At 40.7% G+C, this 22,180-nt stretch overlaps 1 protein-coding gene across 1 annotated transcript in view; it reads right to left on the bottom strand.

The window, feature by feature from the left end:
- Nucleotides 1–1,003: 1,003 nt before the first annotated feature.
- Nucleotides 1,004–22,180, bottom strand: part of LOC115632281 (ecdysone-induced protein 74EF) — a 52,782-nt gene continuing 31,605 nt past the window's right edge. The window contains exons 4-6 of the mRNA XM_030529370.1: nucleotides 4,706–5,119; nucleotides 4,195–4,494; nucleotides 1,004–2,649 (exon numbers count right to left, since the gene is read on the bottom strand). Coding sequence (XP_030385230.1) covers nucleotides 1,598–2,649; nucleotides 4,195–4,494; nucleotides 4,706–5,119 — 1,766 coding nt within the window. The 3' untranslated portion in view covers nucleotides 1,004–1,597. The remainder of the gene's footprint in view (nucleotides 2,650–4,194; nucleotides 4,495–4,705; nucleotides 5,120–22,180) is intronic.

The raw sequence follows: 22,180 nt of genomic DNA on the forward strand, positions 1-22,180 counted from the left end.
GGTTTTCCCTTAATTTTTTTCCAATAGTTTCAGTTCAGCTCGGTTTCGTTTCGGTTCCGTTTCTCCACTGTTCCAGTTTGTAACATCTTGACTTGAATATTTTTCTATTTGCAATGTGTTTCAGTACAGCTTAGTTTTAATTAATATTCGCGTTAAATTCTAAAAGTAAATAAATTCCAATTTGTTTCAGTCCATTTAAAAATTAGCCGTTACCAATTAAAATTAATTAATTTTATTTCTCTGTTGACAGATTGTGTTTAAGTTGTGTGTAAAATGAAATTTCGTTCTATTCCATACAGCCTCACAAAACGCAACGCTGTACTATTGTAGTTGCTTTTCTTCCTCTTTTTGACTTTTCTTAATTGATTTTGTTTGTAAATATACATAGAAAACTTATAAAATAATAATTACAAGAACATTAAGACCGCTGCACTGGCAGCGGGACGTAGTTGTTAGCGGGTGATTGCTGTAGTTAGAATTGTTTGGGACCGGCGAGAAGGGAACACTTAAATAAATACATAATAACTATAATAATAATCGAACTACGAAATATTACTTTCTTTTTCATATTATAAAATAAGCAACAAAAACAATATGCACACATCTATGCACACACCAACACACACACAGGCAGGCAAACACATACACGTTTCATTTATTGCCACTGTTCCATGTGCAGCTTCCACTGTGTGTGTGTGAGTTGTACGCAGCTATGTGTGCGAAAGGGCTTAAAAGACTTATTAGCCTAGGCGTGTGTGTGTGTGTATTTGTGTGTGTGGCTAGGTATTTCTTTGCTTCCTCTTCTTTTTTTAATATATGCATATATGTAATAGAGAATTTTGTAGCTATGTATATATATAGTGTGTATCAAATATCAATAAGAATTCATCAATCATCATCAATCAAGCAATCAATCAATAATAATAGTAATAATAATAATAATCAATAATAACAATATACATACATCATAATATTACATAATATTTAAACGTTACAACACTAACTCCGATGAATAGATCTTCGATTTACTGCCAATTTTTGTTTCTTCCTTTCCTTTTCTTTTTATGTATAGGGTATATTTATATGTACGCATGTATATATGTATGTAGGTGTACTTGCCTATTAACTATGTAATTTTAACTCTTTCTCACTTTATCGCGCCGTACATACCCCTATGTATGGATACATATGCCGCCATTCTGCTTGCAGAGAATCTGCACTTAAACTTAAATAAACTCAACATATACACAAAAACCGTCACAATTATCAATCAACTGTACATGCATACACATGTGTACTATATATGTGTGTGTATGTCGTATCATCTGTTTTTATGTTAAATATCTGATGTTTTGCTTAAACGTAACGCCTTCTTTGTACATCCCACATAAAAAAGGGGCACGGGACTTACAGTTACATTGCTACTATTGCCGCTAGCCGGTTGTGAACCCACCCACCCAGAAACACAATTCAATATTCGTGTTCCATTCCAGTTCATTCCGCCCCATTCCCATTTCATTGCATTCCATTCTATCCCCATCACATTATCATCTATTTACACAGCTCCGCACAGCTTGGAGCTCGATCGATGCGGCGCTCACACTCCATTGCAATCGATCTCGACTATATCCTTGGGCACATCGACAAACTGATAGACCAGGCGCTGTCCATCCACCTTGGCCAGTATGCCGCGCTGATAGTAATACCGCAGAGCCCTGCCCATTGTCTCGTAGTTCATGTCCGGCTTGTTCTTGTGCATGCCCCACAGCCGCGAGACCGCCTTGGAGTCGACCAGCTTGAAGACACCTTTCTCCCGATTCGTCCATTTGATGAACCTGGGACAATATTCCCGATCCTGCAGCAGCTTCAGCAGAAATTCCCACAGATAGGTGGTGGAACCCTCGCGGCTGCGTCGCTTCACGCCCATCTCGAGCTTCGGCTTCCGTGGCTTCTTCACCTTACGCTGCTGAAAGCCCCCGAGCTCCAGCATATAGGAGAGATCATAGTTAACGCTCGACGTCGCGGGTTGAATGACGCTCTGGCCGTGCAGCCCCGCCCCGCTGCCACCGCCCCCATTCGCAGCTGCTGCACTCACGCCGAGCATCGCTGCGGCAGCTGCAGCGCTGCTGCTGCTCACGACCGCCGCCGCTGCCGCAGCATTGGCAATTGTGGAATGCGTGTGCTGTGCTGAATGCTGATGCGCTGGATGTGGATGCGGATGCGAGGGTGGCGGCACCGGGGCCGCTAGCTGAGAATGCGGGTGTTGTTGTTGTTGTTGCTGCTGCTGTTGCTGCTGCTGTTGATGATGATGCGCCGCATGCAACTGCTGCAGAGCTGCTGCCGTCTGTTGCTGCTGCTGCTGTTGCTGCTGATGCGTGTGCTGCAGAAGCGATTGCTGTGCGGCGTGCTGTTGTTGTTGTTGTTGCTGCTGCTGTTGCTGCTGCTGCAGGGAATGATGTGTGGCAAAGCCGTTGCTTGCTGCACTGCGCTGGGATGCTGTCACCGCCGGCGCATTGAAGTAGGACGTTGTCAGATAGCTGGCAGTTTGAGCATTCGGCGTGCCGGTATTGCTGCCACTGCCGCCTCCGTTTCCGCCAGCGCCGTTGTTGTTGCCATTGCCGCCTGTCGCCAGGTAATAGTTGTCGGTCACTGTAAGTGTTAAAGAAAGAAAGGAATATAATAATTTTAAATTTAAACATTTTTCAATTTGCATATTCGTCCCACTGTGCACAGAGTGCTCACAGGTATAATTTGGTATGCTATTTAGTAAGTTTTCTTACATCCGGCGTCAGACGTCCGTTGCCCAATTCAACAGTCCGCCAGTTGCTGGCTGCCTAAGCGTTCGTATGGGATGGTGTTTGTTGAGTTGGTATGGGGTGGTGGGAGGGGGGGTAGTATAGCCCCAGTCGAAAATAAAATACCATGAGAGAGTCAGTTCACCAACACAAATGCAATCCAATCAGGGAGCGTAAAAGGGAGAGCAATGAACATTGCTCTCGCCGCATTGCACTTGCGTTGGTGTTGGCGTCGTCGGTACAGCTCTATAGCTGCTCTCTGTAGCCAAGCAACAGTAGAATGACTCGGCTCTCTCTCTCTCTCTTGGTCTGCCGCTGTTAGTGTTGGTGTTGGTGAGCGTTTGGCGTTCTCTGAGCACCAATATTGCCACACAGCAGTGCAAATGCGCGTTTGTCGTTGTCGTTGTGACCTTCACAATTTGCGCAAAGGCAATGTGTCGATGACCACAGATTTTTATACAGAGACGCACACATACAAATGCGCGCACATAATACACACACACACACACAAACAGCTGCATAGACGAGGCGAAACATAAAAGCAGCAGCAGCAGCAGCAATAACAACAACTAACGACAGTTGCGAGTGCAACCAGCAACTAATTCTTATTGCAATTGATTTGCCTGCTCGTGCGTGTGTGTGTTTGTGTATCTGTGTGTGTGGGTTTTGTTGCCCTCATACTGCCTCACTCTTGCTGGCCATTGAGTCGACTCCTTTTTCCAGAACAACCAGCTAATGTATGTGTATGTGTGTGTATCCACCCATACCTTAGATTGTAAAGTATAGTACTTCAAGTTTTTCGAATTTTGCGGTCCACTTTAATGAAGTGTTTTGAAGCCTTTTCGTTTACTTTGTTCACGCACAGCCACCTGCGGTTTTTAAATTGGCTTTGTCGTTTATTAAATTTCCTTTAACGCATAATTTGTACAAACCCCACTTATAAGCAATTTTTAACAAATTTGTCCTCTACACCAAGCATTTCCAATATCAAATGGCAACCTTCTCCATTTACACCTGAATACAAATAAAAAGAAAGAGAAGTTGATGTCCTTTCATTAACTTTAATTTAATTCCTACGTTCTGATATAATCCTTTGACTAATTGTTGGCTCTCTAGCACTAAAAGTTGTTCCTTTGTGAAGGTTGACAATGTTGTTATACAATAAAACTTATTTAGGTCAACTAACTATATGTTCGTTAAAAGGCCTTGGAAAGGATCTAACCGTCTAAGCAGAAGTAGAAGTATTGTAATTATTGCGATCTCTCGAACTTTATCGGTATTGTTCAGTCCTTAGAGTTGTCAATTCAAGATAAAATGTATTCCCTCTTACTTATCCTAAAACCTTAGGACATTTTTTTGGGGGCGGCACATCCCCTCTACATCGTTTTTGCATACTCACCCCCAACACTACGGTTCCAGATGTTCCGCAACGAATTTGCTGCATTGTTCTGATAGAGGTTCGGGTGCAGAAACGTGCCGGTGCCGTGTAGGTGCGCCGCAGCCGCTGCAGCGGCCGCTGCCGCGGCCGCGGTGTGTGTGGGCGCGGTACAATGGGCTGCGGCGGCCGCGGCGGCTGCTGCTGCAGCAGCTGTGGGCATGCCGAGACGGGCCTTCAACTCGTCGGCGCACGGCTGACCGCCGGAACTGGAACTGTCCACATCGGAGACGCCGCTGTCCGCGGGACTGGGCGGAAATGAACCTGTCGAGGACGAGAACGAGGACGGAGACGAGCGCATTGCATTACAATAGAGTGGGGAAGATGTTTACATATTTATGTATGTGTGTGTGCGTGTGTGTGTGTGTGTGTGTGGAGGGCGTGTCGAGTGGTTCACCTTGCGGGCGGTTATCCAAGCATGCATACATATATACAAGCTTATATACTATTTGTCTGCTGGTATGTTTGTGCTCACCTGTTGTGGCTGTCGTGTAGTTTCTGTGATGCGGATTGTGAATTGCACCGCCGCTGAGCAAATTGTGCAGCAATGGTCGATGCGGTATCGCCAATGGTTGTTGTTGTTGCTGCTGCTGCTGTTGTTGTTGTTGTAGCGCACTGTTAGCACTGCTCGACCCACCATTGCCACCATGTTGTAAGCTATTTGCCAGCTGCTGCTGCTGCTGTTGTTGTTGTAATGGCGTTAAGAGCGCATTTTGCTCGGTCTTGATGTGCAAAAGTGTTGTTGCACCCGCAAAGGTTGTTGCATTGTGTTGCTGTTGCTGCTGATGTTGCTGATGCTGCAGGTGCTGTTGTTGTTGTTGCTGCTGCTGCTGCTGCTGTTGCTGTGGTGCCGGACTCGTTGATTGTTTCACAATAGGAATTTCAGTGTCTGCAAGAAGGAAGAAAAATGTGCAAAAATTATTCAGTTGTTCGAGTCGAAAGGTATCGTAAATTGTCAATCTAAAGCAGATTCGCAAAAGATACTTTACTTATGATATTCTAATTTGTTTGATCCCTTCATAATTACTTCTAAGCATGTGACAGGACTGCTTGCCACTGCGCTGAATGGCATTAAGAAATATTGAACATCGATCAAATAAGAGTGTCGAATGCTAAAATCTCAATCAGCAGTAAGGGTTTCTAAAGATATGATAGCTACTTGTATTAGAAAGGCTAATTACTAACATATTTACTCACATATTGCAATAAATTCCAGGGAATATAATACAAAATTACAACATAATGATTATTTCTAATTATATATACATATATCCTTAAATATTGAGCCACGAAGAACCCCAATAGCTAAGAAAACATACTTTAAAAAAAAAGTTCATTAAAAAAATTATTTACAGTTTAATTAAATATCTAAATACATACTATCAAAAATATCTACTAACATATTTATCAATCAATTTTAAACTTATTCCCTACGAAAAAGGCAAAATTACAACTCGAGTTTTATTTTTGATCCACAAATAAAAATATTGAGCAGAAATTAAAGAATAATCATTATTCTATGAGTTTTATTTATTTTTTTTTTTTTCAAAAATAATGATTATTTGTTGAGTTGCAAAGTACTTGTATAATTCAAAATTAATCATTATACTGTAAGATAATGGTTAAAAGCTAAAATTTTTAAATCGTGGTTAATATGCATAGATAATCCTAAAACGAGATTATTGGTATTATCCTCGTTTTCTCAAAGATATATAAAAATGATAAAAATGTTTTCATGAATTTTATAGAAATTGATGAAAACTTAAAATATTGAATGTGCCCTCTATGTTGTATTCATATATTACGCATAAATTTGCACAACATGCAACATTTGTATTACCTATAAGAGTATTTACAACCATCGCTTATCTGCTTGCAAGGGTTGGGCAACTTTGTGCCATAAATGCAGCGCCGCCTTGTGATTGACAAGGCAACGAACTCCTCAGACACTCCCCTAACATGCCAACAACAACAACAAATTGTGTTTCAACAATAACAACAACAATAACGAGCATTCTCTAGTGAGCGCCACCCTTGAGCCTTGCTGGCTGGCTGCCTAACTGCCTGACTGCTTGAAAGTGTCAAAAAATGTCGGCTGATTTCGCACAAAGCGATTAACTTTTCGGGGCAGGCCAACTACAACTACAAGTAGGCGACTAACGATAACTCGATCAAGTCATGAATGTTATGGCCCAGCAATTGAAATGCCCCACTTTGGCGAGCCATGAACTCAAAACAACAACAACAGAAACGGCAAGCCACTGGCAAGAGCAACAAACAGCCGTTAAAAGCAATGACAAAAGAAATGCACGAAAAAAAGTGAAACAACAAAATTGCATCTCACTTTCTTTTGGCTGCGGCCGCAATGTTGTTGCTCTTGCTGTTGTTGTTGTTGCTGTGCGCATTGAAGTGCAACGGTAGAAAAAAACTTGCCTGGCGCTGTTGTTGCTCTTGCTTTTGGCATCACTGTTGTTGTTGTTCAATTTTTGTTGTGATTCTTTTTTTGCGTTTTTGGAAAGTAAAAGTGCATTTTCACTTATTTTGATGCGAAATGGCAGCAGCCAAAGCAAGAACGACAACAGCAACAACAACAACTACAACAACAATAACAAAAATTGCATTGAATGTCAAGCTGTGCATAAACACACACTCACACAAGCACATACACACACGCACACGCACACACGAGCAAGTTTACATTGCTGTTAATGTGCTCGGCTGCTATCTCGCTCGCACGCACTTGTTGTGCATGCAGTATGCAGGAAAAGCCAACAGCGGCCGCAGCGCCAACAGCAACAACAACAAAGCTTGCATGCAAGCGCACAAGCACACACAGTTATAAGTAGTTGGCAGCAAGAGAGGAAGAGAAATCAGGTCAAGGCTTGTCAGCTTGTTGTTGCTGCTGCTGTTGTCGACAGACGGCAGCGTCGACGGCAGCGGCGACGAGTTTACAATTTATGCTTTGCTGGCTGCATTATTGCATGTTGTACGTGCTCTGTGTGCGTATGCGTGTGTGTGTTTGTGTGTGCGTGTGTTTGTGCTTTTTACAGCTTTTTAAATACACAAGCCTACACACACATGCACACTCGCGCAAACAAACAAATGTACAAACGCATAAACAGAGGTTTTGATTGCCGTTTATTCGTTCGTTCGCTCGTTGTGGGTGAATTAAAAAGTAGCATGTAAAATACACACACACACACAGTCACACATATATGTATATACATATACAAAATTTAAAAAATTTAAAATGTTAAAAAATATGGCACATAAACGTATTATTTACCTACAGGCAGAGTAAACCAGTCGACAAAAAAAAACACGCAAGCAAATAAAAAAACAAACTCGTGCAATGCCCGTCCGTCCGTTCGTCGCACGGAAATGCCGCACAAACAGCTGTGTGGCAGGCAGTCAGGTCGAACCGCCGAACCACTGAACCACCAACCCACAGTGCCAGTCCACAGTCATTTACATTCAACAAAAAAAAAAAAAAAAAAAAACGGCCGATTTATTTCACATTTATGTATTTCGACTTTACTTTTTCTTTTTTTTAATTTTTGTTGCCAAAGCGGAAATTATAAATATCGTTTTAAGCAGCAGCAGCGGGAAAATATTCCGAATTTCCTTCGCAGTTGTTGCTGTTTTTGTTGGCATTTCGACTGACTGTTTGAGAGTATTTGCTTAAATTTTAATTGCTTGTCGAAGCGGCTGTCGGAAATATCTGCCAATTCTTAATAGTTTTTCTTGTGCTTCTTTCTATTTGCTGTTTTTCCTCTATTTTTAACAACAACTTTTGGAGCTGTTGGGATGGTGGGGAGGGGGGTTGGGAGGCTGGGCGGATTTACGTTACGCAGACTGCTCGAGATTTGCAAAGGATGTTGATTTGCGAGAAGTACGCGTAACGAACCCTTGCTGTGCTGAGCACACGGCGTATGTGTAATATTCTTAGAACAGCCGTAGAGGCATAGAAAACATTTCAATTGATAATGCAAGCATTGTTTAAGAATTCAACCCCGAAATTTCTTTCAAATTTAATTTAATTTGGTTGTCGTTATGAAGCATTAACATTATTCCTGTTTGGTGTGGAAATTCCGAACACAAAAGCTATGATCAACACACCAGCACGCACGATAAAAGCTAGGAAGCTAAATCCGAACTAAAGTTGCTTTCATGCTGTACGAGCTACACAGTTTGTTTGTAAGATTTATGCAAATGAATAATGCCGAAAGTGCGTATACGCAATATTTATTAAGTCGAAAACATTACGTATACGCACAGTTGCAAAGGTGCTGCATCGTTCTCACAGGGTTGGCAAACTACTTGGCTACGAATTTGGCATTTTATTCAATAATTTCTGAAGGAGTTGTAGAGACGTGGAAAACATAGAGCAGCTTCCCTCCGGTTGAGCAGAAGAAGTGCCACCAGGTGGTCTATACAACTAAGGCGATTATGTGTCCTCTAAATCGGCGTCAACCTAGCCTAGTCTTTCTCTATAAAGGAAATGCAAGTATCTGCACATAATTGAAGCGAATTTTATTTTATTAACAACAGCCAAGCCACAAATCAACGGTCGGACAAAGGCACAGCTGGTCAGTTGCCAGTCAGGCAGATATAAGCCTTAATGGTGCATAAAAAGCCCAGCCATAAAAAATAACAACAAAAAGCTTTAAAAAAAAACGCATTGCAATGCTGCGCCAAATGTGCGCTGACCTCTAAAACTCGGTCTAATAAAAATACCCAAAAAAAAAATTGTTAAAAAAATATTACGAGAAAACAACAGCAAATCTAAAGACGAAATTGGCAAACAGACATGGCTCTTTATACATACATATAGGTATATAGTCTATGTACAGCTATGTTTGTGTGTTTGTGGTGTGAAAGAAATTAACGGTAAATGTATGTAGATACTGTGAGTGTTGTTGTTGCTGCTGGTATTTTGACTTATTTCCCCCGAATTCGGACTTGAACCGACTCTTTGATATGTACGCTGCGTTTGCGCGGCGTGCGCTTTTAGTTCAATTACATCACATCCAACAACAACAGCAGCTAACAGCTAGCAAAAACAACAACACAACAACAACAATTTCGAATAGTAGGTCAATGTAGGTACAAGACATGCACGCACACTCATAGCCAACTATTATTTGCTTACAACCACAACCACGACCACCACCACATGGACGACTTTATAGGCAGATAGATATACAGGTATTTATATATTATGCCGATATGCAATGGAAAAGACCCTTCAAACAGTCATAGCTAACTAGCAATCTTGACGTTGTTATTGCTGTGGCTTTTTATCTCTTAAAATATTTATAGTATGTGTGTCTGCGTGCCGTTTTGTTTACAATTTCCGAAAGCCGTAGAAGCCGATCGCCAGTCTGTGAAACATTTGACGTTAACAACCAGACAGACATACAGACACGCAGTCAGACAACAGTGCTGCCTATTTAGCTATTTTTCCAGCCACTTCTGGAGGTTGACAATTGGCGTTCAGAGCTTGGAGCAGAACAGTTAATATCTACATACATATTTAAAGCAATTGTTCATTAAAGCCTTTTTTGTTTGCACATATTTTTGTTGTTGTTGTTACCTCTGTTGAATGTTCCGCGAATCACAATGCATTTCTACGTGAAGCAAATGTACATTTATTCTGGCACCTTAATTCTAGACATATTTTTTTTGTAAATAGGACCTTAATTCGATATCTGCTCTAAGAAAGACTTATCACCAAGTCAGATTAAAAAAACATAAAGAAATTTTATTGAAAACACCGAATATCCTTCGTCATCATATCTATCTTTGGATAACACCCAATTCTAATTAATAATTTCTTTATATACTAGTTCAGTGCAAATACTCATAATACCAGCATGTTAGATACCCCAAAATATATATACTATATAGTATGATACGACGAGTCGTTATAGTCATGTCCGCCTGTTTGTCAGTCCCCTAAGCAGATCACACTTATTCATTAAAGTTAGCTGTTTCTAGCTTTTTTTTACTCTCTGTCTAGCTATTGAAAGCCGCCAACACTGGGAGCACATAGCCAGACGAAGTAAAAACAATTTATTAGCAACGACTCGAACATGATATACCCTTAAAACAAAAAACATATATACAATTTTGGTAAATCTTTTAAAAATATGTATAACCCTTTAATTGATATGCCACCCAATAAAATAAATTATTAAATAATGTCAACAAATTATAGATCGGACATAATTAATAACATTTTTATTTATTTAAGAAAAATGAAAACTACATTGATTTGATAAAAATGTACGACCCATATATAATTTTGCCTACGTAGTGTTACTAAATTCTGCCTTTAGCGGTGTGATGCACTTCGGCTAGGGTATTACAAAAACGTAACAGGTAATGCCTGCAATTCGTTATTATGTTTACTAGAGTGTTGTGTGTTTGGTTATTGGCCTATTTTAGTTGGTTTCGCGCTCATTGTTGTTATTATTGGTGTAGTGGGCGGCCTAAAAACAAAAGCATGGCATGGTGTGTGGGCAAATTTCACGTCTTAGGTCGTAGTTTCAGCTGACATTTGAAAGCAATTTAGTTTTCGAAGTGAGTTTTTAAGCCGAAATTATTTGGCTTATAAGTGGAGAGAGCGAAAGATGGGGAGAGCGGCTTATAAAAGATTAAGCAAAATAATATAAGTCTATTGGACTTTAAGAGTTGATATATTTGTCTTATAAATAATAATTGCTAAAACCGGTTGCGCAAAGGAAACTTGAATGGCACACAAGTGTGTGAGTCAATGGTCTTATAATTCTATTGATTAGATATATACTTGTAAATCCGTGCTAGAGTCATGAGTTGAATAATTGTACTGCATTTTCATTATTAAATCGAAGAAAGCAAATCAATTCAAAAACTAGTTGCCCTTTTTCCCCTTTACAACAAACAAACTGAATGTAACATGCTGCTTAACTTAACAGCGATATTAACACTCAGTTAGTTAACAGCAGTAAATTTATAGCGGTGTGGTGCAATGATTAGATTTAAAGATTTGAGCTAAGACAAGAGTTGTGGGTAAGGACGTAGAACAATTTAAATGTAGTTATTTAATTAGAAGTAAAAAAGCTGAATTGTAATGCGTGTAAAGCAACAGACTGCAACTAACATGCTTATGTCATATTTTACATTCATTCTTAGCAGAGAGCCTGTTACTCAATTAGTTAACAGCAACGTATTAACAGCTAGCATAGAAGGAAAAAGTTGCGTTAATTAAAAAGTAATGAGACATGCACGTTTAGAATGCAAATCTTATTTAAATGGCATTAAAAAGTATTCCAGAATCATTTTGGCATTTACATGGAAAATAACGAATGCATTCATATGTAAAACAGTGAAATGTTTATACAGAAAAAACAATTTTTTGACATCATTTTTGGGCAAAAGGTAATAAATTTTATATTTATATTATATATTGCGAAAACCGGAATTGAATTGTGTTCAATAAATATGTACATACGTATGTATTTGTACGTATTTATTGTTAATAATACATTTTATTGCATTGCCAAAAACAAAAGCGCCTGCCTGCCAGCTACTACAACAACAACAACAACATTTACAAACTGACCAAACTGACAAAATTAATGTGCATGCAAATGTGTTAAATATACAGACATGTGTATGCAGTTATAGGCTGTTTAGGGGTTTAACGAAGGGGCTGCAACGAAAGCAATTCAATTTGATTATTTGCTTATTTGCCTGCAACAACAGCAATGGGCGACAACGCTGACGACCGATTAAGCAAAAGTAATATACGAAAAATCAACAACAATGATGAAAGAAAGCAACTGACAAGAAGAAGAAGAAGCAGCAGCAGCAGAAAAAGACACACAACAGCAACAGCAGCAGCAGCAGCAGCAGTAGAATCAACAGCAACGACAACGCAAAAGTTCTATATTTAAATATTATAATTTATGTATTTGTTTGTTGTTGGTATTGGTGTTGTTGCTTCATTCTCCCGCAGACCGCTTCGCACACACTTCCCGATTTTTGCGGCCGTTCCCATTCCCGTGCCCTATTCCCAATTGCCAATCCCTTCCCCAAATTCCCCCTACCCTAATCAGAATTGTCGGCATATTTTTTTGTGCTCTCCCATTGTCGCTCTTGCACTCACACTCACACAGGCACTCTCTCCCGTTGTGAGAGGCGTCCACATGAATTCCTGTTCTGTTTTTAAGTGGGAGCCGCCTCTGCCACTGCCACTGCCTCTGCTGACTTATTTTGGCTTGTGTGCGTGTGTGTGTGTAAAGAATAAAAGCGGCATTTTGTTGTTCTTTGTATTTGTGTGAATGTTGCTCACTTTTTTGCTGTCGTCGCAGCGGCTCTGTTTGTATGTGTTGTCTGCTGCCGCCTGCCTGCCTGCCTGCCTGGCTGGCCCGTTTGCATATACATACATACATACATATGTATGTATATGTAGTAAATTTGTATTCGTGTTTGTGTGTATGTGTGTTTGTGCTTTTTGGAAATTCAGTCTCAAGTTCAAGGTCTCGCGGATAACGCACACATACAGACACAAGCAGGCGCAGCACGAGGCAGCGCACAGATATACACGTATGTGTGTTGTGTGTGTGTGGTGATGTGTCTGTATTATTCTTATTGTTTATTTAAGCTATATAAAGCGTAATTTCACGTCGTCGTGGCTTATATGGCAGCGTCTATCTGTATATGTATGTTTACACTCTTTCTTTTTTTTTTTGTTTTGTGTCGTGCTTGCGTTATTTTTAATAAGCAGCAAAAGGAGCAGCGACAGCACAGTAAACGAATTGAAATAAAATAATAAAAATAAAAAGGCAGCGAAAACAAATTCTTCTTCAATATTTCCGCATTAAGCAATGATATGAGTTGTATTTTGTTGTTGTTGTTTTTGTTGTTGCTTGAATTTCTCGTTTCTCGCACAAAGGAAATATACTGTAATTTTCGGCTGACTGTTGCTCTGTTCTGTCTGTTGTTTCTGTTGTTTCTGATTTGATGCCTTCTTAATTTCTTATACACATACTTGTACATACATACATACATATGTATTAATATAATTTTTTATAATATACTGCATTTGACGCATTTCGTTGAAACGCAATTTGTGAGTTTGCTGCCCAAAAACAAAAAACAAGAAACAAAAAAACAATAAGCAAATAAATAAACTCTGATGCTGAAAAAAGTGAAATTTTGTAATATTTGCGCTATTTGATGTCTTCTTCCCAAAGCGCGCCCACATTTGTCCTCGCCTTCTTCTTTCTCTTCTTCTGCTTGCTTCTCCTGCTCTCAAGTACATTTTATTGCATAATATTTAGCATTTAATGGTTCGCTATTAAGTGTTTATTATTAAATAATAGATGAATAGCATTTTTTTATATTATATGTAGATCTTAATTCCGTTTTCATAAATTTGTTGTCTTTGTATTCTGCAAATTAACACTTAAGATCTCCCTCTTCAGAGGGGGAACTTTCTCACATTTCTGGATTATGTTTGTCACACGTCCGCTTTGAATAGCTAGGGGGGATTTTCTGGGCAAGAGTTTGCTGATCGCGGCCTTATTCAGAATAAAGCCGGGCCCTAAGCTGGCAGTTCTCAGAAAAATTCATGTTTTGCGAGTATTCTGAGTGGAGCACAATTTAAAGCTACAATCAGATATGAAAATTATTTTCACACAAATGAATAGTGCAAATCTATGTATATTTGAATTACAGCACATTGCAGAAACATTAGCCGCTTTCTAACACTATTAGTGATAGTGTTAGTACACGCGATCCCAATTGGAAGCACGAGAACATAAGAATACAAAGCATGCGAAAAGAATTACAAAATGAAAGCTGCATTGCCACAACAACAACAACACATACCAACAACTGCACAAACAGCTGATCTTGACAATTCAAAAATGTAAACGAAGAAAGTGGATAAAGCAATTCAGAGGAAACAAAGAACAAACGAACGTCATTTACGCGGCAATTATTGCAAAAAGGGGAATTTGAACAACTCACGAAAAAAAAAAACTAGGAGTGACGAATCTGCATGTATAGAAAATGTATATACATACATATGTACTTAAGTATTCTGTGTTTGTATGCAAAAACAAATCAGAATACCTAGGTGGAAAATAGTCGCAGAACAAAATGCAAAGTAAAAGTTGTACTAATAGGAAAGGCAATAAAAAATATTAACTCATTTACTAATCAAGCTTAATCTTCGCTCGTAGTGCCCTTTGTAGAACTTGATCTTCAACCTAAGCCCTCCCTCCCACTCTCCCTTGCTTGCCATTTTCCCACTGCCCAGCGATTTGTTTACATGGGAACGTAGAAATGTGGCGGCCGCTATTTATAAATGAACCGCGTATTTTGTAATCCGCAATGTAAGCACAATTCGCATGACATAATAATGCGGCATTATCTGCAGCGGCGAGCGACTAGTTGAGGCAGTGCCCGGTTATCAATTATCGGCTGTTCAATCGACTGACAGATAAGGCAGACAAGCAGCTAGGCAGACTGATCAACAGACAGGCAGACAACCAGACAGACCGGAGCATACACAGAAATGAGAACTGGAGCTGATTGTGGATACGGAGCCAATTAATTGCGCTTACAACATATGTACGCTACCACAACAACAACAACAACAACAAGACCAATAGCAAAAGCAACAGCAACAGCAACGACTCGGCACTTGGGGGTCTTACATAATTCTAAAGCTGAGCCGTATTTGGGTTAACAGCGAAACAGACGCAAGCTGCGTAAGAAAAAGAAAATGATTTGCTAATTTCTTGCGGCCTGAACATGAAACGAGAAATTTAAGTTTTCCCCTGCCGAGTAGAAGAAAAAGGAAAAAAGCGCACCATGTCTGTGGAATTGTGTGCGAGTATGTGTGTGTGTGTGTGTGTATGCGCGCGCTGTTGCCAATCTATTCCCAACCTACCTCAAAACGTTTTGCGTTAGGCCTTAGCAAATAAGTCTAAGCAAAAGCACTGGCCCCAGCGGGCAGGAGTGGGCGGAGAGGTGTCTGCTCGTTATTGCGGCTGTCAAGTCTTCACTCAGCTTACGCTCTTTTTTCCACTATTTCCCACAGCGGCAAACAGACACACAACACACACACACACACGGAATCGCACATGTACGGATGTATGTAGGCACACAAATACAAACAGAGCTGGTCCGTTGCTGTAAAAAAAACAACATACGTAAGAGAGTGGGCGGGGTGGGGGGAGGTGTGAGCGTGCTCTGTGTAACAGGCTGTAAAGTCGCTCTCAGCATTTCGCAATTGAAAGTTGCGTTTCAGACAGACGTGTGGGCGTTGAGGAGAGCACGAAGAGTGCTGGTAAGGGAGGTGGTCGCTGCCACTGCTACAGGGCCGGCGTCGACGCTGCTCTTGTTGTTGTCGTAGTTGCTGTTGCTGCTGTTGTTGTTGTTGAAACCCCAAAAGGTTGAAGGTAAAACAAAACAAAGGCGAAATGAAGTCGTGTAGAAAAAAAGGTTAAATGAAATGTCTGCGTGTTTGTATGTCGAAAGCATTGGCGGAAAATGCACACACACGCATGCACACACACACACACACACACGCAAACATAGACATAAATAACTCAAATGTTGTCGTCGGCATCTTGTGCGAAAATGTACACTCATAGGTATGTAAGTGTATTGTTAAAAAAAGTTTGTCAAAAGTTTGCGCAAAGGGTTGGCTTCCAAATGATTTTTATTTTGTTTACGGCTGGGAATATTATACTTTACTTGTATTTCAAAAGAAGTTTGTTTTTATTTTGTTTTTAGCCCCAAATGAGACTATTTGGAAACGATCCAATTGACTGTTACAGCTGTTAGAATTACATTGCTTTTGGGATATTTACAGATGTGCAGGCACTAACAGACTGTTAAGTAGCATCTTTTTTTGGTACTCTTTAACCACAACTATAATATTATTTCTATAATTTCAGAGTAATGGAAAACATATTCGAAAGCATTAAAAATTACCTACAGGTGGTTGGTTACATTCAAAAGAAAATGAAATATGGAGACTCAACTGCGCCCAAAAAGCAGCGACAAGTGAGTTTATTTCTGACATTATTTTTTAAACATTTTTGATACGTTTTCATTAAAAACCTATAGTTTTAGTTGAGACTCAATTTATGTGGGCAAACACACATTTGTATAAATATGCCGGTTCTAATCTATCTGAGTTGGGTGTGAGTGTGTGTGTGTGTAGGCTTTGCCGATAGTTCTATAAATAGAATATTAGCCTTCATTAATTATAACAATATTTTGACAAGCATACTTATATGTATGTACAAGTATTATTCAAATTGTAAATAATAGAAACTACAATGTAAACTATTTACAATTATTTTAAAAGTGTTTTCTTATTTGGTTTTAAAAGATTCTGTTTTATCTCCCAGTGTAGTTTCTAGCTTGGAAAACCCCATTTATGGCTAAAGATATTATGTTATCCATTATACATCAATAAGCATAAACTTTATTTCAACATTACATTTATAACCTCAATAAACGAAGCAATTCGGTTTAATGGCTTTATGATATCGCAACAACTCGTGTAAACTAACCTTAATTAGATCAGACCCTAGGTGCATACGCACCCCAATGGGAATGTAATGGCTGAGCTTTAACTCTTTTCTGTCTCTTTATCTGTCTGTCTATCTGCTTTAAAATATGCTTTGGCAGCTCGTAAGCGGCAGCTGCTCCAAGCAGCGCAGCGCAGCGCAAAGCCATAAAATATGCATAAATCTGTCATGTGATGTGCTGGCTGCACTGTAAACCATAAAGCGTAAAGCAAATCCAATTCGCCCACCGCAATGATGGCAGTAGCGAAATAAGAAGAAGTAGCAGAAGTGGCAACGTTTCCGCCAATACCTGCTGCCCTTTTCTGAGTGTTTATGCTCTATGCGGGCGTCTCGTGCTGCTGCCGCTGACGCTTCTTGCAAAAGTCAAATGTGAAGTAAGCAGCGATTCTACAATCGCGACTGCGACGACGGACGCTGCGGTGTAAAAGTAAAGCTAACAACAGAAACAAGTTGCTGTTGCCGCTAGGGTTATATCTTTATAGCAAGTGTAAAATATATATGTTTATGTATGTAGGTACGTATGTATGTATGTATATGGGTATGCATGTATCTAGTTGACGGCAGTTTTGGAGCAGAGCTCGAGTGACTTGAAATCTATTTCACACACAGTCGCACAGCATGGAAAAGTTTACATTTTACAAAAACTAACAGAAATACAAGTGAGAGTAAATGAGCACGCTTGGGAGAGAGAGAGAGAGAGACCGCACGTGAGTTTTAGCGCTGATAGTTGAGGGAATCGTTCGCTCACTAGACGCGCTTGTGCGCTCTCCCATAGCCAATTGAGCGGCAGACTCCCCACCGCCCCACTCACACACACACACACAGACACTCATACACATACACATGCACAGCTGGCGGCTGGTGATGCCGCTCACATTTTGTAGTTGTTGTTGTTGGTTGCTGCTTGCTGCCGCCTAAAGTAATCAATAAAATTGTTGAGGTGGGTTAGGAAACTGTTACGAAGCCAGTCAGCTAGTCAGCTAGTCAGCTAGCCAGTCGATTGTGCACGCCGAGCAAGAAAAAGGCAAAATAATAACATATATAAAAAAATACAAATCAGCTTTTTGCTTAGAGCAGCGACTACGACGACGACGGCGGCGACAGCGCTGCGGAAATTGCGCTATTTTAAATAATGTTTATTTTGCGTTCGCCTGTTTAGTGGTCTTTGTTTCTTTCCTAGCTGCTCTTTTATTTTGTTATACATTTTTATTTTGTTGTTGCCAAATTGACATTTCACAACTTGCATAAAATTGTTTTTTATGTTTTTTCTCTGTTGTTTCTGTTGTTGTGTTTTTTGGTATGCGAAAGATATACGATTGTTTGTTTACAGTTTCCACGAGTATAAATATGTTTAGACATTTCAAAAAGTGACTGACTCATCGATATTTCTAGGTGATATAGTCCTGCATGGAGTGAAGTGTGCAATTACTAGAGGGGTTCCCCATAATAAAATTTGACACAGCTTATGAATAGGAATAAATGCATGCATAATTAATCGAATGAGTAATAGTTATGGATAAACTTTGAATCTCTTTTTCGGTACCATTTTCTGAGTACGAATATCAGAGTATTTATGTGAAGGGTGTCTGTTAATGAGTTTTCTATTCCTATTTTGTGGGTAGAACAAATCATAATTCTAAGCAACTCTTTTTAAGGGATTCATTAGATGAAAATAGGTTATTCTATTTACTTAATTTGTTATTTTAAAAAAAGGAACTAAAAAATACATTTATATTATTTTCTATGAAACAATACATAGTCAATAATTTGAGTGTTTTTTCAATAATGCAGAACTCTAATACTTTTCTTAAAGCAAACAATTAGACTTGGAACGTTTATATATATGTATATATAAAAATGATAATTAAAGTGTCTGATATAATTGAATTATTCCGAATGGAATTTAATTAACTAACTATTAACTATCACCAAGAACTATATTAAGACAAACATATTGGGTCATAAACTCATGAGTTTAAGCTTTAGAGAGCTCTAATATATTGAATATTAGTTTAAAGTTAGTTGATCTCAAAACTATTCGACTACTCGTATTAACTCCACTTAGGAAAGGCTCTAATTTATAAGTTAACGGAACTCATACGTATGTATATGTATATGTATATGAGCTTGAACTCCACTAATGATTAATTATTTATACTCAGTATTATTGGCCGAATTTAAGTTGCAACTGCACTCCATGCAGTACTCTAATAGAATTGTTTGTTAGAACTTACAGTAACGCTTCATTAGGCTCTTCTTGTAGGCGGCCGAACGTTCCTCGGGCTTGAGGCGCATACGTGCTCGTTCGCACTGTGCCGAATCGTCGGATTCGGTGCCCGAGTAGGTGCGTCCTCGGCGCCGATTGGTTGCGACCGTCGTTGTTGTCGCTCTGCTGGCACTCAGGGACAGATCCAATGGCGAATCGTAGTCGTCTTGGTAGGGCTCCTCATCGAAATTGGCATTGCACTCCTCATCCGCATCAGCATCCATATCTGGATCCGCATCCGGATCCACTTCTGCATCCGCATCCGCATCCTCATCGATAACCGCATCCTCGTCGTCAATGTCGCTTATTGGCTGCTCCGGCTTGGCGGCTGGCGGGCTGGTGTGGTTCACCATGTAGTTGCCGCTGCTGCTACTGGTGGTGATGACGGAGCTGCGTTGGAGTTGCTGCTTGCGTTCCCAGAGAATCTTAGAAACATCGTCCCAGGTGTTGCGCGTCTTGTCCAGCGGCTTCTGCTGCCGCAAATGGTTGTAAAGGACTTTGAACTCACGATGCTCGGTGCTGGCCTCGTCCAGTTCCTCCGTTGTCGTTACCGTTGCCTGCTCTGCCAGTGACTTCGGCTCCGCTGCTTCCTCCTTAATGGACGTATTAGTTGCGCACTCCTCCTCCTCCTCCTGTATGGCACCTTCAAGCGGCTGCACTGTATCCGCGACGACTGTGGCAGTGGCAGTGTCAGCTTCTGAGAGATGTTCGGGCGACATCTCGGCATCCTCCTCCTCGTCGGCACATTCTGAGCTGCCAATGGCCGCTGCCGCTGTGGCTGATGCTGGCATGGGCGTGGGAGTTGGAATCGGACTGCTGCGTGCCGGCGAGGTGGGCGTGTTGGGAAGCTGTGGCGATGCCACCGGCGTGGTGCATGCTGCAGTGGTGGGTGAGGCGGCTGCTGAGCTCGGTGGCGAGGCCGACGATGTGGAGCAGGACGATGACAGCGACGACGATGAAGACAATGATGAGGACGAGGAGGACGAGGGCGAGGAGGAAACTGTGGAGAGCGCCGCCTGACTCACACTAAAGTTATGCGCCGTGGGCGCCACCAAATGTTGCACCATAATCATGTTGCAGGCCTTTGTTTTTTGCTTTTCAAATATATATGCTTCTAAAGTGAAATCAAATATTGCGTATACGCTCCAATGTCCGCTCAATGTTCGAACATTTTTGTTGCATACAAAAATTTTACTAGTTTTGCTTATGACTCGAAGAGAATTGCACTTTGTTTTTGTTGTTGTTTGCTGTTGTTTGTTGCTGTTTGTGGTTGTTTGTTGCTGTTTGTGGTTGTTGTACTTGCTCTTGAAAAATGTAATTTAAAATTTGTTTAGCTTTTCATTGCTGCTTTGAGGTATTTGTATTTCCAATAAGGAGAATTTTGCTATAATTTCATTTAATTGCAGCACATTTGTGTGTATTTGTTTGTTTATTGGTTGCTTGGTTGCTTGGTTTGTACATTAACTTGGACGCTGGACGTTTTTGTTGTTGTTGTTGTTTTTGTTTTTGTTGGTGCACTCAAAGGGTACATCAGTGGCATGTAATGCAATTTTGCCACTTAATTGAATTGCTCGTGTTTTATTCTTGCTTTTGCTTTTCACACACACTGAGATGGAAACAGAGATGAAGACGAGGCAGCGACATTTATGACTTGTTGGCTGGTTGGCCGCTGTGGCAGCTGTTCCGGCCCTGCTGCGCGTTGCATGCAACGGCAAATGCCGCACACACTGGGGCACATTTTATGCCAACACCAACACCACCATCACCAGCACACACATGGCGACTGCGACTTTAACAAAATTATTTAGAACGCAGCCAAAAACTAGTTGCAACAACAACACCAACACACTGGAAAAATGCACGACACTCTGTTGCAGTTTATTTCTATTTTTTAAATATATTTTTGCTTTTCCTACATGCAGCTTTGTTGCATGTTGCTAACTAGACGCGCGCACGAAATCAAAGACTGTTGCAGCTGCGACTTGTTGTTGTTGATATTGTTGTTGTAGTTGCCAGTCTACTTCTTACTATTGGTTATGAATGTTTCTTCACTTTGCTGTGAGCCAGACGCGGCGGCACGTCATTTATCTCTTACGGTATCAGCAAAACTAAAATCTAAAGTTAGCACAAAACCGCTGCGAGTGTTTGTTAGACTCAAACAAACGTTGCAAACGCAACTCTGTCGACGTCGACGTCGGCAGTGTCGGCCGCGACAACAGCGGCAGCAGCGGCAGCAGCTGCGACCGAATTGCAACAACACAGCAATAATATTAGCAGAAAGCACTGGCAAAACGCGCGCGCGCGCCCCACTCGCTCACGTTTCTTCGTGTTGTTGCTGTTTTGGTTGTTTGTTGGTATTTTTGTAGTTGTTGTTGTTGCTATTACGCACAGTGGGCAAGGTGTATGGCAAAAAAGCCGCCGCGACGAATGACAACGAAATGGCAACCAACACTGACTTGCTTGCTTGGCTCGCGCCGACTAAACAGACGAGCCAACGAATGTTGTTGCTTTTGCTTTTGCTGTTGCCATTGCTGCTGCAGCGCTGCTATTGCGAAAAATGTTGCCGACAGCAGCAGCAACAGCAGCCGCATAGAGAGAAAGAAAGAGAGAGCGCTGCGCCATGTAAACTGAACTGAAATGGCAAACAAACAGTTGTTCGTCTTGTGTGTGTGAGTTGTGAGAGAGCGATAGCGAGAGCGAGAGCGCCAATATGTTGGGGCTGAGTGCCCCGCTTGCTGTTGGTAGTCTCTGAATTGATGCTGCTGCCGCAGCTACTGCGGGCTCCAACATTATGTCTCTATGTGTATGCACGGGTGTTAGTGTGTGTGTGTGTGTGTGCTTATGCAGGCTTGTTGTATTTGCGTTTGGGGGTTTGTGTGCCACATGCGCATTTGCATGCAATTCTTGCTGTGATGGGTTTTGCAGGCGCTGCGACTTTGGGGCACGTTGAGTGGCATGCACAGTGGGCAGATATTGATCTTGAACTACTTCAGAACTATTTCAGGGAAAATACTTATGGACTCTTTGCGAACCTAAAAAAATAACATTTGTTAATAATACTGGAAGCATTTAATGTTATTCA

Source organism: Scaptodrosophila lebanonensis, unplaced genomic scaffold (assembly GCF_003285725.1).
Source record: "Scaptodrosophila lebanonensis strain 11010-0011.00,11010-0021.00 unplaced genomic scaffold, SlebRS2 tig00001415-arrow-pilon, whole genome shotgun sequence".
NCBI lineage: Eukaryota > Metazoa > Arthropoda > Insecta > Diptera > Drosophilidae > Scaptodrosophila > Scaptodrosophila lebanonensis.